Here is a 15,000-nt window from a genome sequence, read left to right as displayed (position 1 = left end):
CTGACTCAAAAATTACGATAAATTTTTTGTTTTATGCCAATACGTAATATGTAAAAAATTCAATCATCGTATTATTTACAATTATAAAATAAAGATAGCGCAGTAAAAAAAAAGAAAAAGAAAAAAATCAATAATGTTAAAATATATCATTGATTTTCTTAAGAATTTCTTCATATTTATTTGAATTAGAATGAGTCATAGATTAGATTAATCATAAAAACGAATATCCCGCCATTAAAATTATTAATTATTGTGGCAGGTAACATTTGGCGTCATCGTACCGCCATTTTGTTTTTTTGAAAACGTTCGAATTAGTTTAAGTGTCAAGTTTTAAAAATGTTTTTTCATTTTATTTTGCACTGCGATGGTAATCGAGTGAAATATAAATAGATAAATGTATATTACAAATGAAAATTACTGAAAAGTAAAAAAAATGGTAATAAGTTTTTATTATTATGATAAAATTAACGATTTTAATACATACCCTACGCTACCCATACGCTTTTCTGTTTAACGTTTTTTTTTTAATTAGAAGAAAACCTGTTTTCTATTAATTCAGTTGTACTCATTAGTTATACTGATAAACTAATTATGTAAAAGAATATGATAAAACATAATATAAATCAATAACTAATGTTGAAACATATTTTACAAGGTTGGGAAAAAGTTATATCAAACATTTCAAATGTTATTAACATTAACATTTCAAATGTTCCATTACATTTTAACATAAATTTATCATATAACACAATTGAAAAATAATCTTTATTCAAACATATATTATATTTATGGTTATAAATTTTAATTTTAACAAAATCTTAAAAAAACAGAAACAGAAACATATAAAAATCAAATGTATTATCTTATTTCTAATTATTAAGTAGTTTCCATTTCAAAAAACAAAAAATTTCACATTTTGGTTTTATAATTGAATATTATTTGTAACAGAATTGAAAACCTCACTACTACTATCATCATGTTTTACATTTGTAAAAAATTTCTTTTTATTTTATTACAGATATTTTTTCAATATGAAAATTATTATTATTGTCAATCACAAATTCAAAAATTTGGATTAAAACTTGGATTGAACAATTCTCACTGAAATCAATATTATTAAATTTTAATGGTTGGTACAACTGATTATTTATATAAAAATTTTAATTATATTAAATTAAAATTTCTTTTTTTTTTTTTAATTTTCTCAAGACTCAATTTTCGATTCTTCTTTCTTGTCTTCTTTGACAACAACAGCAGGGTCGTGATCATCGTGTCTTGTCAGAGTTTGGTGTAAAATAGTTTTGCGAAGTCCATCTTCTGATTTATCATGTGTCGATATGTTGTTGTTGTGATTTATTTGGTAAGAGCTCAAATGTTCTTCGTCGCTTCCAACTGAAAATTTAAATAATTTCGTTATCCTGTTCGAACCTGAAAGTTCTTATGCAAGTCAGAGATGTAAAGTGATGATGACGTCAAACTTACCCAAAACTTCGTCGTGAGCGCTGTGTTTCTTACGATGACGTAACATGGAATGTTTAAGAGTGAATCTTCTTTGACAGACGTCGCAGGAAAATGGACGTTCTCCCGTGTGAGTCCTCATGTGTCTCCTTAAATCTTCGGCAGACCAAAAACGTCTCATGCAAAATGCACACATCACCTACAAAGAAGAGTAACGATAATTTTACAAAATATTCTTTCATCTCGATGCAATGACGTCACTCGACGAACCAGGTACCCACTTTTCTATTTGCGTAGTCTGGAAAACGACCCCGATTCGAGTCGATGGTTTCCTCGTTGTCGTCGTGTTGGTGTTTTTCTTCGTCCGTGTTTGTTTCCAGTGCACCTTTGGACACGAGTAATTGAAATTCGTTCGGATGCTGACATCTTATGTGTTCTAAAGCGTCGCTTCTCTCTCCGAATGACGAATCGCAAAGGTGACACTTGAACGGTAATTCGCTAGAAGGAACGGGTAATGATTCGGAACGGTGTCCTTCTAAAAAATCCAAAAAAAATTATTAATAACGAGGAAGAAAAAAAAATGGCGGAATCGAAAAAAAAAATTAAATTTGTTTTAATTACCCAATTCTTGAGCTTCTTGATTTACGATTCTAAGATCTGGAGAAGTTCTCTTATTCTCCGTTGCTTCCGTCTCGTCGCTGGAACTTCTCTTTCTAAATGCCCTGGATTCTTCCCAAAATTTATCTCTTCCGTTTGAATGATTCAACGAATCGTTGGATTTCGTTTTATGGCTGTTCGGACTTTTTCCCGACGATTTCGAAGAATCGGGAAATTGCGGAATGATGGAGAGAGCTCTGGGCAAACTCAGTGGAAATCCAGTTGGAGAGATGGTAACATTGGGAGGGCCCTGATAAATAACATTTTTAGGCTTCGTTTCCGGCGGATCTTTGGATTCGTTTCGATTATGTTTGCTGAACAAATGTTTGTTCAAATTGCTCAGAGTCGAAAACGTCGAAGATGGACACTGATTGCATTTGTACGGACGCTCGGGAACATTTCTCATCGGATAGTTATTATTATTATTATTATTATTATTACTGTTCTGAGTCGGACTCGAAGCATTAGATGCGTTACCATTTCCCGAAGTACCTGGAAAAATAAAAACACCCCGTCTCAAGTAAAGCGATAGCGGAAGATGTCACGAGTAAAAAACTATGAAAAAGAGTTTAAATTTTTTTTATATGATCACGTGTATACACACGCTGTCAGTCACTCGATACTTTGACTCAAGGAAACCCATAAACCTAATTAAAGATGATTTCCGGTGTCTTTTTCTCCTGGAGTCCAGTAACAAAAATTTATAAGGCTACGAGTAACTCGATAACGTCTCATTTAAATCACATACATCGATCGATTATCGTAATTACGGAAATAGAAGAAAAACAAAAATATGATTCATTTAAAAATAATTATAAATCTGATGAATTTCGAATAGTTTCAAAAAGGAAAATCATTCCACAGAGTTATTAAAAAAATTTACTTTTTCCAGGTTCGAAACATTCGTCTTACCGGTGGTTTCTGGATTGTCGGTCTGACCCGAACTGGCTATCAAAGCCTCCCTTCCATGTTTCCTCAACAAATGACGATCGCAATTGCTTTTCGTCGTGAAGAGAAGTGGACAGTGCGTGCACTTGAAGGGCTTTTGCCCCGTGTGTGTTAGAACGTGTCTTCTTAACGAACTCGTCCAAGGAAACTTTCGAAAGCAGTAAGGACATGAAACTCTGTTCGGAGCAAGAGAATATGCACTTTTCTTTTTACCGCTCCTCGAAGTAACTTCCGACTCGGATCTGGAATATAATTTCCGGTGAGTTTTTTTTTTTATCACTTTACGCGTCAGGTTGATATGATTTATCATAGAAACTGAACATTGCTTACCTGTTTTCGTCACTGCTCGTGTTTTCCGCGATCAAACCTTCTTCTTCTTCGCTCCTGTCTTCGCCTTCTTCTCTTTTCACGATGGCATCCATCCTTATTGAATCTTCGTCTTTTTTTGAGCCTTCTTGAAAGTACTTTTGGAACGCTTGAGTTTGAGTCACCGCGTTGTCTAGCATTTTCGAAACGCTTGCTAAATCTTGAGGTTGACTTTCCTTTCTTTCATTTTCTTTCATTTCTTCCTCCCCGATTTTCGTATCAGTGTCCATCTTATCCGGTGACGTACTAAGAAATTCCGGTGAACTGTCGTCATTCGATACGAAATTTTGATTCATTTTAGCATCTTCTTCTTCTTCTTCTTCTTTTTCTTCGCTTATGATCAAATCGTCTTTGGTTTCTTCATCTTCTTCTATTCTATCCTCGATTTCGGTTTTAATAATTTCTTGCTTTATTTTTACTTTGTTGTCATCGTCTTTCACCAAGTTAAGGACGTCGTTTGAAGTCTCGTATTCTTTTTTATGTTTTATGATTTCTTCCCATTTCTTTTCTTCTTCCGATCCGTTGAAATTTTCTCGAGGCACCAACGTTAAGGATTTAGTTATGGCGTAATGCTTCAGGTAGTCAAAATTTCTACAACGGTCAACTTCGTACGAATTCAATTTTCTTAAATTGGATTCGGTTTTTTTCAAATTTCCAACGTTCGACCTTGGTTTTTGAGTCCAATATTGAGGATGTTGTTGTTTTATGTGTCTTTCCATGTTTGATCTTAGGGTGAATCTCGCGCTGCAATGTCCGCAGGAAAAAGGTCTTTCAGTTCTGTATCTTCTTTGCTTTTGTTTAGGTATGAGAACGCCATTTTTAATCACCATTTTCACCGACGAATTCCGACTGTCTGCCGAAGATTTTTCAATTTTCCCTAATTTTAAACATTCGTTATTTTTTTCTTTTACACTTTTCCTAAAATTTTCTTTTTCTGCCTCCGTTTCCACCAAAGCGTTCTTCTTCTGTTTTCCCAAATTTTCCGTAATTCGATCCCTTTCCTTCTTCAATAATAATTCAGCGATGGCTTGCTGTTGAAAAAGTTGTAATTTTTCCGACATCGTCAAACCATGTTGCTTTTCATATAAAATATTTCCACCCGACATTTGAAGACTATTTAAATTTTTCGATTCGATATTGTAAGAGTTTAAAAATAATGGAGACGACGACATGAAATACGATGTGAAAGGAAAGCCGTAAAGTTTTTGCAATACCCCTGAATAATTTAACTGCGTCAGTATTATTTGTTGAATTTGAGCAATGTTAAGACTCGGATACATGCAAGAATACATTTTTATTAAATTATTTATATCGAAATTTGTCGTATTTTTATTATCGTAAATTCGATCCGAATAAAAATCTGGATTCGCTTTCGAACATTTTTCTTCCACGTTATTGTTAAATTCTTTAATTTCTTCCTTTTTCGACAGATCTTGTGGCAAATCCGATGAATCCGATTCGTAATTTTTTTCATTATACAAACTTAAATCTAAAGCTTCATCGCTTACGTCATATTGCCAAGCCCTACATTGTTCTTCATTGTATTTCGCAGCCATTTTTTCTTTATTTATTTGTTTTTCGTTTTTAATGAATTCTCGATGTTCGGTTTGAAATAAATCTTCTTCATTTTTCCATGTTTTTTTTAAATTCGATAAATTAATTTTTAGATTTATGGGTAAACTAAATTCTTGTTTTTCTTTCGATTTTTCCAAATTTTTCTTATTCATTTCGTTTGTTTTTTGATACTCGGAATCATTGATGGGATCTTCCGATGGATGATATATTATTGAACTTTTCACTTCGTCTCTCGTTATTTTCGAATGACGATTTCGTAGGTGTCTTTCGCAATTGGCTTTTGTCGTGAATGCATAATTGCACATGGCACATTCGTACGGTCTGTCACCGTTGTGTGATCTCATGTGACGTACCAAAGTGGCTTTGTCGAGAGAATTGTACGTGCAGATGTTACAACGGTAAGGAGAGTTCGGTGTCCCGTTCGCGACTGATATGTGTACCCTGTTATGTCCCTTCAAAGCTCTCAAGTTCGGAAATATGGCGGTGCACAATTTACATGGGAATTCCCCTCTCAATTTCATTCTACGACATTCTGCGGCAAAACAATCTTGAGCTTCTTCCTCGACTTGATCCCCACTCGAATAATTCGTAGAAACAAAAACGTTGTAATTAGTCGAAGAAGAAGAAGAAGATGAATTCACGGTCATATTCGTATAATTATTATCCGGACTAGATCTACTGTTTATTATTTCTGAATACAATTTATCGTTGGTTTCAATTTTGTTTTCTTTCACGGTGGAAAAATCTCGAACTTTGATTCCGGAAACGTTTGCCGCGGACAATATGTTTTGTATATCCGCGAAATTCCTTTTCACATCATTCTCGATAGATTTCCCATCGTCGTCACATCCACCATCCCACGTTTCCGAATTTTCATCATCGGTGCAAACGACGTCTTCTCTAAAAACTGCCGGAAGTGTCGAACCTGGTTGAGGCGATGATATGATTTTATCTCTCATTTCTTTATCTGCCATCATTTTCTAATTTCATTTTAAAATAATTTATCTGTTGGGAGAAAAAAAAAAAAAAAACAATCAATTCGAAATTTTATCTTCGACGAAAAGTTATTTGTTAAACGATCTATAAAAAAAAAAAAAAATTGAGACGAAGGAGATAAAAAAAAAAAAATAACCGCACGAGACAATTAGGCAGCTGCGTGATCTGTGGTCCATTACAAACAAACAACTAAATAATATCATTGGACTCCTCCTGGTTTTATTTTATAATCGATAAACACGACACAACACATGTAATTCATAACATAAAACAAATATTGTTGTTTAACCTCAAAAAAAAAAAATTATCTTTTAACTTTTTTTCACACATTTTGATAAATGTTTTACTCAAATGTGAATAATTATCGAGTATATATTGTCATATATTATATAAATATTATTATTGCAATTTTTTAAAATTAAATTTTAAGGTAAACTATTGTTACAATCAAAAAAGTCAAAGATTAAACATTGTTTCCAGGTGCGTGTGTGTGTCTGTTAGACAGCATAAGGAGGATGTTAGAAAAACGCAGCAGGTGATGCTGATTGTTAAAGAACAAAACGCGTGCCGGCCACCTTTCATCTTACCAACAAAAAAAAACAGGTTCTTCCTCTTCTCTTTCGAAATTGACTCGAAAAAAAATGAAAAAGGTAAGCAAAGTACGAAATTAAATGTAATAAAAAAAGAAAAAATTTTAAATTTAACGAAATTTAATCATCCCAAATAAAAATGAAGAAATCGTAATTCGACAAAAATAAATTTCGGTTGTTGTTGTTGTTCGATTTCTCCGATTCGAATCTTTTGCCACGATCGATACGTATATAGAATAAAATTTCGAAATTTCCAAATTCCCCATCGTCCTCGTGTGTGTATATACACGAAAATAACCTCTTTTTTATTACACTCGTTGCACAAAAAAAAATACCCATTGCCGGTCAACCTAATTAAAATTTTCCAAAACCTTTATATATTTTTTTTCCCCTCTAAATTAATTAATTGCGTCATTATTTCAGATTTCGTGAAAATTGAGGAAAAGATGGAGAGAGGAAAACACACACAAATGAGGGTAGTAGATCGTTCTTTTATTTCGATGCCGACGACAGCAACGAAAGTTTTTTTTTTTTGTATGAATCGCATATAAGGATGTGCGTCGGTCGATATTACGACGCGGGATAATGTTTGTCGAAAAAGAATCGGTTTGACCTTGCGCCGGTGAGAAACACGATTCCTTGGATAAATGATTTAAATATGTCGTGGAAGAAGACACAACATTCGATGTCGATCATCGGTTCAACCTAAACAGGATGTCCTTATTTGACGTCACGGTAAATGGCATTACAAATACTTTTTTTATTTTCTTTTTTTTCGCTTTTTAAAAAAATTGAAAACTTTGCATGTGAAGCCCGCATCGTTTCCCAGATTCTTCTTTTTCTCTCTCTTTTCTACCCTCGGTGTCGGTCTTATATCGCCAGGTGTTGGTACATGGATGATCGTCATGGAGACCCGCGTAAACAGTCGTTTTCAAAACAAATCTTTCCGTTTATATTGATTGCAGAAAAAAAAAAAAAACTTTTTCGTTTCCATGGTAACACATATCCAGGTCCACGTACACAGACGCAAAGTTTACCCGATTTCATCCCATCCCCTACTCTCACGGAATACGTGAAAATCGAAACGAACGAAAAGAGATTTTCCTTTTTTTTTTGTTCCCTATCTGGAAAATTTTTTTTCTTGGAAGAAAAGTTTGCGTGAGTCGCGTGATGTGCCCTAAGTCGAGCCTTTTTTGACTCTCATATAAATTTTCATTTTATAAAAATCGTTTCTCCTGTCCCATCACTCCCATCAGTTTCCCTCTCTCTCTCTCTTTCACTCCATTATTTTTCGATTTTTAAGTAGAAAAAAAAAAAAAATTAAACAAAATGGTCGCCTTCCTCTTCGGATATGAGAAAATATTTTCATCATCCCCGATGCAAAACGATTTCGTTGGTCCAGGAGGAGTTTGCGCGTTTTTCTGAAATTCCTTTTTTTCTCGTGAAAAAGGTTAAATTTAGCAAATCGATTATTCTACCATTGGCAGATTTCATTTTACGTTTTTAGGGTCCGAATGACGTGCATAAATGAATCATCTGTGATTTTTGAGAATTCAATTTTTATTTTCGAACGTGTAAACCTTCACGTCCAGTACCTGTACCCCACCACCACCACCACCCCTCCTTTGAGATGCTTTTCATATAACGGTTCATACTCAGGATCCCGCTATTCTTTTTATTTATCTCTGTCACTGTCGCCTACCGTGTTACCGTGTACCTGAACGTCGGCGGCGCCCTGTCATTCATTCACTCATTCATACCTGTACTCAAATAGTCTGAAGAAATGAATTTTTATTGTATTTTTCGTTATTAGCATTAACGAGAAAATTTCGATTTCTCTTTTGTACCAAAAAAACCTTTCGGCGATGGAAAAATTTAACAATTTTATTCTCTCTCTCTCTCTCTCTCCCCCTCTCTCTTTTCTTTTTCTATTTTCTGCGAATTTTCTTTTTAATTTCTCTTTATTTATTATTCTTGCGAAATCTCGCGAAAAAAAAAAAAAAAAAAAAAACAAATCTTAGCCATTCGTCGACAAAAAAAAAAAAAAAAAAATTGAATTTAAGGCGCCTTTGTATTATTATTATTATTATATTATAAATCAGGCGCTTGAATAAAATAAAAATTTGCCAATCTAAGGTAAATGAGTTGAGATCAGTTATAAAAAAAAAAAAAAAAACTCGTTTGAGATCATTGACATGAGGTTAAGTGTTAAAGACCCCCTTCCCCCTCCCCTCCCCTCCCCCCAACTTCCCATATATCATTATTAAGGAAAATTATTATTATTATTATTCCCGTTCCCGTCAGCAAAAAATCTAAAATTCAGATCAGCGAAAAAAAATAAAAAAGAAAAGAAGAAGAAGAAACGAATTCTCATTCGTTGTTTGTCCACAAACCTAATGCTATAGTCAATACAATAATAATAATAATAATAATAATAATAATAATAATAATAATAAATTTGAATCAGGATTTTTTTTTTTTTTTTTTTTTGATTTGCGACGCGAAGATTATTCGATGTCGGAATTATGGCACCGACGAACTTTATGGCGACGATTGTTTTTTTTTTTTTTTTCTTTTTCTTTTTCTTTTTCTTTTCTTTCCGTTTATGTACATTATCATTATCATCATCATCATCATTATTATTTAAGAAAAAAAAAATATTTATTGACACGTTCGTTTTCGGGGAAACGGTCAACATCCTACAGGAAAACGTAAGCGTAAGTAAAAAAAAAAAAACCACCTGATATACAAACAAACATGTTTATTATTATTATTATTATTATTTACGTATTATGTTAATTTAACCGGTTGTTGGAATGACTCGAATGTTTTTTCGTCAATGAACGGACTCCTGTCGGTTTTTTTTAAAAATTAACGTCCTCAGTTCGGGTCAAAGGTCGAATTTCCGGAAGTTTTTTTTTTTTTTGTCATTTATTATTCTTTTTACCGTGTGTCGGGGTAGAAAACATACACAGCAGCCCGAGCGTACCGGTTTTTAAACGTGGCACTAAACTTTTTGCGTCGAAAAAAATTATAGGAAAAAGTACTTAAAGTGTTTGTTGTTGTTGTTGTTGTTAGTTGGGAATTATAAGCGTTACAAAAAAAGTCTCCCACAGATCAGGTTTTTTTGTATGGAGGGAGATTTTTTAAAGTCAAGTCGGTCGGTTTCCGGTGAGTCTTCATGGTCCATACCTCTTTCTTTCTTTTTGTTGTTAAAATGATTCCAATTCACTGGTTTTCCTAAAAGATAAACTCTTTAATTATTCTATTCTTGCTTTTATAAAAATCACTCACGCTTGCATGTGTCGAGAACTTGTGTCTGGACTTTTTCGTGGTGATGGTCTTTGCTCGTTCCTTTTTTTTTTTTTTTACATTTCCTCTCTCTCTCTCTCTCTCTCTCTCACACACGAACCGAGAAAACCTTGAAACCGACGAAATCTCACATCATCCGATGATAGGCTTCGTAAATCTGCTTGTGTTACCACCATCAGTGATTCACCTGACCAAAAAATGTCATAGGAATGACTAAATGGCTGACATTGTTTCTCCTATGGTTTCGGCATCTTTTGTCCGACAAGGAGTTAGTTGGAGAAATGTCGGTCGATAGCACCGATCGTTAGAATGTCCAGTCGAACGAACCTTCTTCGTTTTTTATTTTTTAGAACGAAACCGCAAGAATCGAATTTCACACACACACAAAAAAACAAACGCATGGACTCTACTCGGTACTTTGTAAAAGATGATTAGTCAACCGAGTAGTACGAATGTGTCCGATAAAATTTTTATTAAACGTCTAAGAGTACAAGATGATGGGGGACTAAAGAATGAAACGAAAAACATTTTAGAACATGACGAGAATTTTCGGAGAAGAGAAAAAGGTTGAAATCATCGATATGGATGATGGACACATTAAAAGACCGCGGACGCTCCTCACACAATAAATCCTTTTTTTTATTATTATTTTGGGGAGACGTGCGAATGCGTATAGACTGATAAGCAGAGACATCAGTCACACTCGAATGATTCTCAAAACTATATGTATTCATTTCTCCTAAGATGCTGGACACGTACCTAAAGTTGGAGACAATATCACCAATAAGAACAATGAACCGTCGTACCTCTTTTTTTTTTTTTTTTTATTTCGATGTGTTCCGTGTAAACGATTTACTGGTTTTTTTTTTTTGCGTGCGTGAACGCGCTCTTACACCGAAATGTAAAAAAAATCATCCCTTCGATGACGTCACATACGCGATCCGTTGAAAAACAAATATAATTTTTTTTTTTTTTTTACGTCTACCTGTGAATGCCATCTGACACCTCAGACAAAACAAAAACAAACAAGAGGATTACGGATGCTGTACACGGATGATCGTTAAATTAACTTCCGGGGAAAGGAACGGAAAAACCAGTTTTAACCTTTTGTGTGTGTAGAAGAACCGGTTTTCTAAAGAAATTCCATCTAGGAAACTTCCCCCTCCCCCCGTTCGGTGGACAGCCTCTCCTCATCCCTCCCCTAGAACACGAAACGAAACCGTTGAGATTGAATCGGTGGACTAATAATATCAATCGCCATTATCGGCACCATCGAAGACGTTTAATTCTAGGAAATGAATGTCAGAACGTTGTAGAAATTTCGTCATCTCGTAAAAAAAGTGTCAATAGATATTTGAAATTCCAAACGACTCCATGTTTTTCTTTTGCATGTTTTCTTAATGCATTTAAAATAATAATAATAATAATTTTGTGTAAGGTAATTTTCCCGTGTGATACGAATTTTCTCATACTCTGACGATGATGATGATGATGATGATGATGATTTCGTGACATCTCTTTTTTTTTTACTCAAGGACTGATTCCTCGTTTCCTTTTTGTCTCTTATTGTCAATCACACACAAATTTCGTTACACGAAACTCCCACAAATCTTTTTTTTTGTCGTGGGTATCTCTTTATAAAAAAAAAAAAGAAACAATATTTCGTTTCTCTCTCTCTCTCTCTCTTTGACCTTTGGATTTTATGTTAAACAATCGATTTCTCACGTAAAAATAACAAAAACAATTTTTTCTTTTTTATTTTTCGTTATCATTATTCGTTAATCCAGTTTAGAACGACGACGTTGGACCTCAAACATTTTTTTTTTTTCAAACTCTCATTTAGTTAAGGTTAATAATAATAATAATAATAAATAACTCACCGGTTATAATCTCCTGTCGTAATCCAAACGGTTAAAAAAAATTCTAGACGACGATATAAAATTATATATAAAAAAAAAAAACTTTTTTCGTTTCGAGATGATGACGACCGACAACAATCGAATACGCAACAATCGACGACAATATATATCGAAAATATTTACGATTTCGTTATTCACTTTTAAATTAACACACAAACGATTTTTACTAACACTTTTACATCGATAATCGATAATCGAATATATTCGATTATTATTTTCTCGTTCGTTACGATTATTTTATTTAATTGTTAAATTGATTCTGTGGAAAGAAAAAAAAAAAAAAATTTTTTTTATTGAAAATAAGAAACTCATCAAAGTCAATCCCATCCAGACTTGTGCGAGAACGTATGAGATGATGGATAAACGCGAAAAATGTTTTAAGAATAAATACAATAACGTAGACGTCGCCCGTGTTTAACTTATGCGTTTGACATGTTTATTAAGAATGACATGACAAAGAGAGAGTGGAGAAACGAAACCGTACAAGTTGAATCCGACATACGTATTCGTTCGTAACGGTTTTTCTAATTAGAAACTTCATTTACGTTATGTTTCTTATATTACGTTGGACGTTCGATTTCGTCATCGAACGTGAGAACCGTTCGCTTTGAATTATTTTTTATATAAACCCAAATCATAGCTTACGAAGAGACGACATTCGTACTTTTCCGTTCGCTTTTCGCCCGCATTTTTACTCGGTTGACGTCGTTCCGTACATGATTCGTTGTCGTCGTGAGCTTTTAGTAAACGTTCGTTTATGTTTAACTTATGTGGGATAGAAAAAAGTAACGATGAGTTCGCTTTGAGTACAAGATTGGCGGAATAACGTATCGTAGAATCGTAGAAAAAGCCCGTAACCGTATTAGTAGACGTTTCCAATTCGGACATTTTATATTGAAATATGAGAGTTCATCATTGTTAGTCGTATGGTAAACATAGGAATTCTCTCTTCTGCACCTGTACCTCGATATATATAAGGGTCATATATTTTGCTTTATTTTTTTTATTCGTAGTAATGACGAATTTTTTGATGACTAACGTCCTATCATTGTGTGATGATGATGATATTTGTGACTTTTGCACCTTTTTCCTAAAGAAAAACGATGAATGTTATGCTAAATGTGAGAGAGAGAGAGAGAGAGAGAGCTCGATTGATCCTTTTATTCACCTGCAGAAAGAAAGAAATGATTATTTTGACGACAAAGCCACGTGACTGAAAGCACAAGAAAAAATATTGCAAAATAAGTTTACGTTTGGTTATGATACTGAGAGAGAGAGAGAGAGAGAGAGAAAGACGTGTACGATCTCGTTGAAAATTTTCTTAACCTTTTTCCTAATTAAGTCTCTTTAATAATAATAATAATTACCATCGTCCATCTCACTTTGCCTCATCACATATTCAGGTAAAAAAAAAAAAAAACTTTTGCATAAATTTAATTTTACCCTTTCTTTTCTCTCTCTCTCTCTCTCTCTTGTTTGAGAAAAAGAATTTCCAAAGACTTTTCACGTTTTTTTTTCTTTCTCCAGGTTCCAAATATTTTTTTTCATTATTAATTCTTTTGTCTCATCCTTTTTCTTCTTTATATTTACAAAATAAAGGTTTTCTTCACAAGGTTCAGACGTTCCTTTCTTTTATTTCTTTCTTTTTAGAAGAGAAAAAAGAGAGAGGAGGAGGGGAGGAAAGGGGGGAAAACAGATTTATGACTTTCTTCTTCTTCTTTAACCGTTTTCTATGGTCCACAAAAAAAGGTTTTGTAAAATGTTATGTATCGGTAGGTTATTGGTAGGTTATTGATGACAGAAATATTCAATAAATGATCCGTTACAATCCTTTTCTATAGATTTTCTACTAAAAATAAAAAAAGAAAAGGATTCTCGACGTCTGTATTTGTTGTTGTTTTATTTGTTGTTGTTTGGTTGTTGTTGTTGTTCTGGTAGGATATTTCATGACAGGTTATAGCCTCGAGGTTATATTTATCGATATCGATTTTGTAACGATTATTTTTTTTTTTAGAGACCTCCTTGTGTCATTAAAAACAAAAAAAAATTAGATGAAGTCGTGCGTTTCGTTTACCTTTTTTTTTTTTTTTTTGAGGCTTCATTTCCTTCCGTTCTTCCTTTCATCCCCACCCGTGTGTCTGATGAGGGCGAAGAGGGAGAGGAGGGGAGAAAGTCCGTTACAAATTGCTTCGCATCCAGGGGATTAACCGTCGTGAAAGGATTCTTTTGAAAGTTTTCACTTGTTACATCACGAAGTTACCATGTGGAAATGGCGTCGGATTGGCGGAAAAACTAGAAGAAGAAGCAGAAGAAAATTTTTCCTCATCGAGTGATGAAGATGTCTTTTCATTAAGGGTCAAAGAGAAAAATTTAAATTCGATACTAGAAAATCAAAGTACGGAGGAAAACGATCCCGAACGTTTAAAAAAAGAAGAAGAGATAATGATAACAGGTTCCACGAATTAAAAAGAAACTCAAGAAAAGATTTGCGAAAAAAATGGATGTATTCGATATCGGTGGAATCGATAATCGAATCTATCGAATATCGAATTGGTGTTGGGACGCTATAATAACTGGAGCTTTTGTTACCATCTCAAAACGGTTTTTGACCGTTAAATAATAACAACCAACAACAGGTGCCTTAATTTTTCCACCATTTTTGACTCCGTTCTCACACACACACACACCTGATACCTAGTAGATGTGTTCACAGACAGGTATTTAACGAAAAGAGGAAATGCGATGGTTTATAAATAAAAAACACCAGATGACTTTTAACTTTATCCTCTCTTCTCCAACAACGGGGAACGGGAGGAAGGGAAGGAGGAGGAGGAGGAAAGGGATAACGGATGGACGGACATGCTTTGTCAATTTACATCACATTCTTCGTGTATCCCGCCAAAAAAAAACAACGAATTCAAAGGTATTCTTCATCCGGTTCCCACATGTACCTAGTTTCTTCTTACTTTTTCTCTCTGTAAATAATTTAAACAGGTTCAAATGGAAATTTCTTCTATTTGGCGATGCTGCCATGAAGAGGATTCATCATAAAGCAAAAGGTCAATCATCTCTCTCTCTCTCTCTCTCTCTTTTGTTATTCGCCATCTGCTTTTTGTTTCTTTGTTTTAAGAAGATCCAAGGATTAATAATTGTTCTCTTAAGACGGACGTCGACCAGGT

At 33.9% G+C, this 15,000-nt stretch overlaps 4 protein-coding genes across 4 annotated transcripts; 2 read left to right on the top strand and 2 right to left on the bottom strand.

The window, feature by feature from the left end:
• Positions 1-1,204: 1,204 nt before the first annotated feature.
• Positions 1,205-5,981, bottom strand: Phum_PHUM551880 (zinc finger protein, putative; the record flags this gene model as incomplete). The annotated part of the gene is made up of 6 exons (XM_002431811.1): positions 1,205-1,392; positions 1,483-1,657; positions 1,740-1,993; positions 2,080-2,607; positions 3,028-3,305; positions 3,394-5,981. The coding sequence occupies 6 exons, from the start codon at positions 5,979-5,981 to the stop codon at positions 1,205-1,207; spliced, it is 4,011 nt and encodes a 1,336-aa protein (XP_002431856.1).
• A 4,138-nt stretch (positions 5,982-10,119) lies between these two features.
• On the top strand, positions 10,120-10,531 carry Phum_PHUM551870 (uncharacterized protein; the record flags this gene model as incomplete). The annotated part of the gene is made up of 3 exons (XM_002431810.1): positions 10,120-10,170; positions 10,253-10,315; positions 10,436-10,531. The coding sequence occupies 3 exons, from the start codon at positions 10,120-10,122 to the stop codon at positions 10,529-10,531; spliced, it is 210 nt and encodes a 69-aa protein (XP_002431855.1).
• A 1,850-nt stretch (positions 10,532-12,381) lies between these two features.
• Positions 12,382-12,709, bottom strand: Phum_PHUM551860 (uncharacterized protein; the record flags this gene model as incomplete). The annotated part of the gene is made up of 2 exons (XM_002431809.1): positions 12,382-12,426; positions 12,467-12,709. The coding sequence occupies 2 exons, from the start codon at positions 12,707-12,709 to the stop codon at positions 12,382-12,384; spliced, it is 288 nt and encodes a 95-aa protein (XP_002431854.1).
• Positions 12,710-13,767: 1,058 nt separating this feature from the next.
• Phum_PHUM551850 (uncharacterized protein) lies at positions 13,768-14,287 on the top strand (the record flags this gene model as incomplete). The annotated part of the gene is made up of 4 exons (XM_002431808.1): positions 13,768-13,788; positions 13,836-13,880; positions 13,917-14,033; positions 14,078-14,287. 4 exons carry the CDS (start codon positions 13,768-13,770, stop codon positions 14,285-14,287), a joined length of 393 nt encoding a protein of 130 aa, XP_002431853.1.
• Positions 14,288-15,000: the final 713 nt, after the last annotated feature.

Source organism: Pediculus humanus, genomic scaffold (genome assembly GCF_000006295.1).
Source record: "Pediculus humanus corporis 1103172108294 genomic scaffold, whole genome shotgun sequence".
NCBI lineage: Eukaryota > Metazoa > Arthropoda > Insecta > Psocodea > Pediculidae > Pediculus > Pediculus humanus.
The sequence above is the reverse complement of the archived record's forward strand: the minus strand, read 5'-3'. Positions and strand labels throughout refer to the sequence as shown.